This window comes from Etheostoma spectabile, unplaced genomic scaffold (assembly GCF_008692095.1).
Source record: "Etheostoma spectabile isolate EspeVRDwgs_2016 unplaced genomic scaffold, UIUC_Espe_1.0 scaffold394, whole genome shotgun sequence".
NCBI classification, from domain to species: domain Eukaryota; kingdom Metazoa; phylum Chordata; class Actinopteri; order Perciformes; family Percidae; genus Etheostoma; species Etheostoma spectabile.
The window spans coordinates 5,030-6,680 of NW_022605599.1; the positions used below are offsets into that span (position 1 = coordinate 5,030).

The 1,651-nt window shown below is 42.6% G+C and overlaps 1 protein-coding gene across 1 annotated transcript in view; it reads left to right on the forward strand.

Annotated features, from left to right (window-relative positions):
* The window catches only part of sepsecs (Sep (O-phosphoserine) tRNA:Sec (selenocysteine) tRNA synthase), a gene marked incomplete at its 5' end in the record, with an annotated part of 8,658 nt that overhangs the window by 631 nt on the left and 6,376 nt on the right, over positions 1-1,651 (forward strand). Inside the window, 2 exon segments of the mRNA XM_032511607.1 lie at positions 580-698; positions 1,130-1,288. Of these exon segments, the coding sequence (XP_032367498.1) occupies positions 580-698; positions 1,130-1,288 (278 nt within the window).

A 1,651-nucleotide genomic window follows, 5' to 3' on the forward strand; every position in this document is an offset into this window, starting at 1 on the left:
GAAGAAACTAGCTTTAAAAACCAAATTATGCATTGAAAGGGGAAAGTGTGTCATTTTTACATCATCTCTTGCTAGCTTATTAGCCAATAAACACCAATTAAAATCAATAATATCTATGACAAATGTGTGTTAAATTGTGAGAAGTGTCCTAGGAGGGTGTAACGGCTGTAACATGATGATAGCATGTTGGTGTAACGGTCTTTAAAAAAAGTTGTTGTCTATTTGTCTGTCTTTGTCTTATCTTTGTATTTTGTCATTATCCTGAGAGTTGTGATATGAAATGATATTGTGTATGTTTTTAGTTTCTTCATTATAATGTCCTGTATAGTTTACAGTGTATTGTAGTGTCCTCATTCCTTATTGCTTTGCCCCATTATATGGAGAGTTGTACAAGCAGGATCCTAAATAAACAAACACACAAGTAAAAATTGCCAATACTCAACATATTACTGAAGTATATTCAGAAGTTGGAGTCATACAAATCTTCACTAGTGACCAGTGAAGTACTTGATGTGGATGCTCCCATGTTTAGGAAGTTGTTTAACGGTTCCCGTGGTGACTCTCAGCTGTTTTATGTAGGTTGATCCATGGCATAGGTCGCTCAGGTGACATCGCTGCTATTCAGCCCAAAGCTGCAGGATCCAGTCTGCTTAACAAGCTGACCAATTCAGTTGTGTTGGACATCCTTAAACTCTCAGGTGTGTATATAAGAATCACTCAAACTAAGGGGCCTTATATATTTTGCAAGATCAGCGAGAAAATTGCGTGCGTTGTTGACTCAAATGTTAAGCGATTGTTCACCAATTAAGGACTTCCATAACGTTGGGGTACTCCCAAGAGATGGAAAACAAAAGGAGTTGTCAAAATGTGATGCAGCAGAGATATCCACACTAGTAGTGAATGCAGGATCCTACATTTCCCATAATGCAACTCAGCAACATGTAGGTTAAGGTTGAAGTCTTAAATCCAGCTGTTGTAACTGATGACATCATCAGGGATAGCCCCTCCAGCGTTAGTCCTGCCGAGAAGTAAACTGACCTTTATGTGTAAAATCAGTGCTGTGCCTCTTTAAATTCAGGTTTTTACGTGAAGGTGTTAACGAGCGTGCTTTGTCACGTCTGCCTAACAGGTGTCCGGAGTGTGGCGAGCTGCTTTGTAGTTCCCATGGCAACGGGAATGAGCTTGACGCTGTGCTTCCTGACCCTCCGTCATCGAAGGCCCAAGGCTCGCTACATCATTTGGCCTCGCATCGACCAGAAGTCCTGCTTCAAAGCCATGACCACAGCAGGTGCCCTCTCACCCTCACACACACAAAAATTACAAGACTGGTGCTGGGTTGTTCTTGGAGAACCAGGGTTGTTCTTGGACGGGTTCTGGGTTGTTCTTGGAGAACCAGGGTTGTTCTTGGACTGGTGCTGGGTTGTTCTTGGAGAACCAGGGTTGTTCTTGGACTGGTGCTGGGTTGTTCTTGGAGAACCAGGGTTGTTCTTGGACTGGTTCTGGGTTGTTCTTGGAGAACCAGGGTTGTTCTTGGACGGGTTCTGGGTTGTTCTTGGAGAACCAGGGTTGCAGAGATGCATGAACGTCTTGCTTGGTTGGAGGTCAAGCATAGACTATCTGGTAATATGTTAGTATATTTTCATGGAATTAT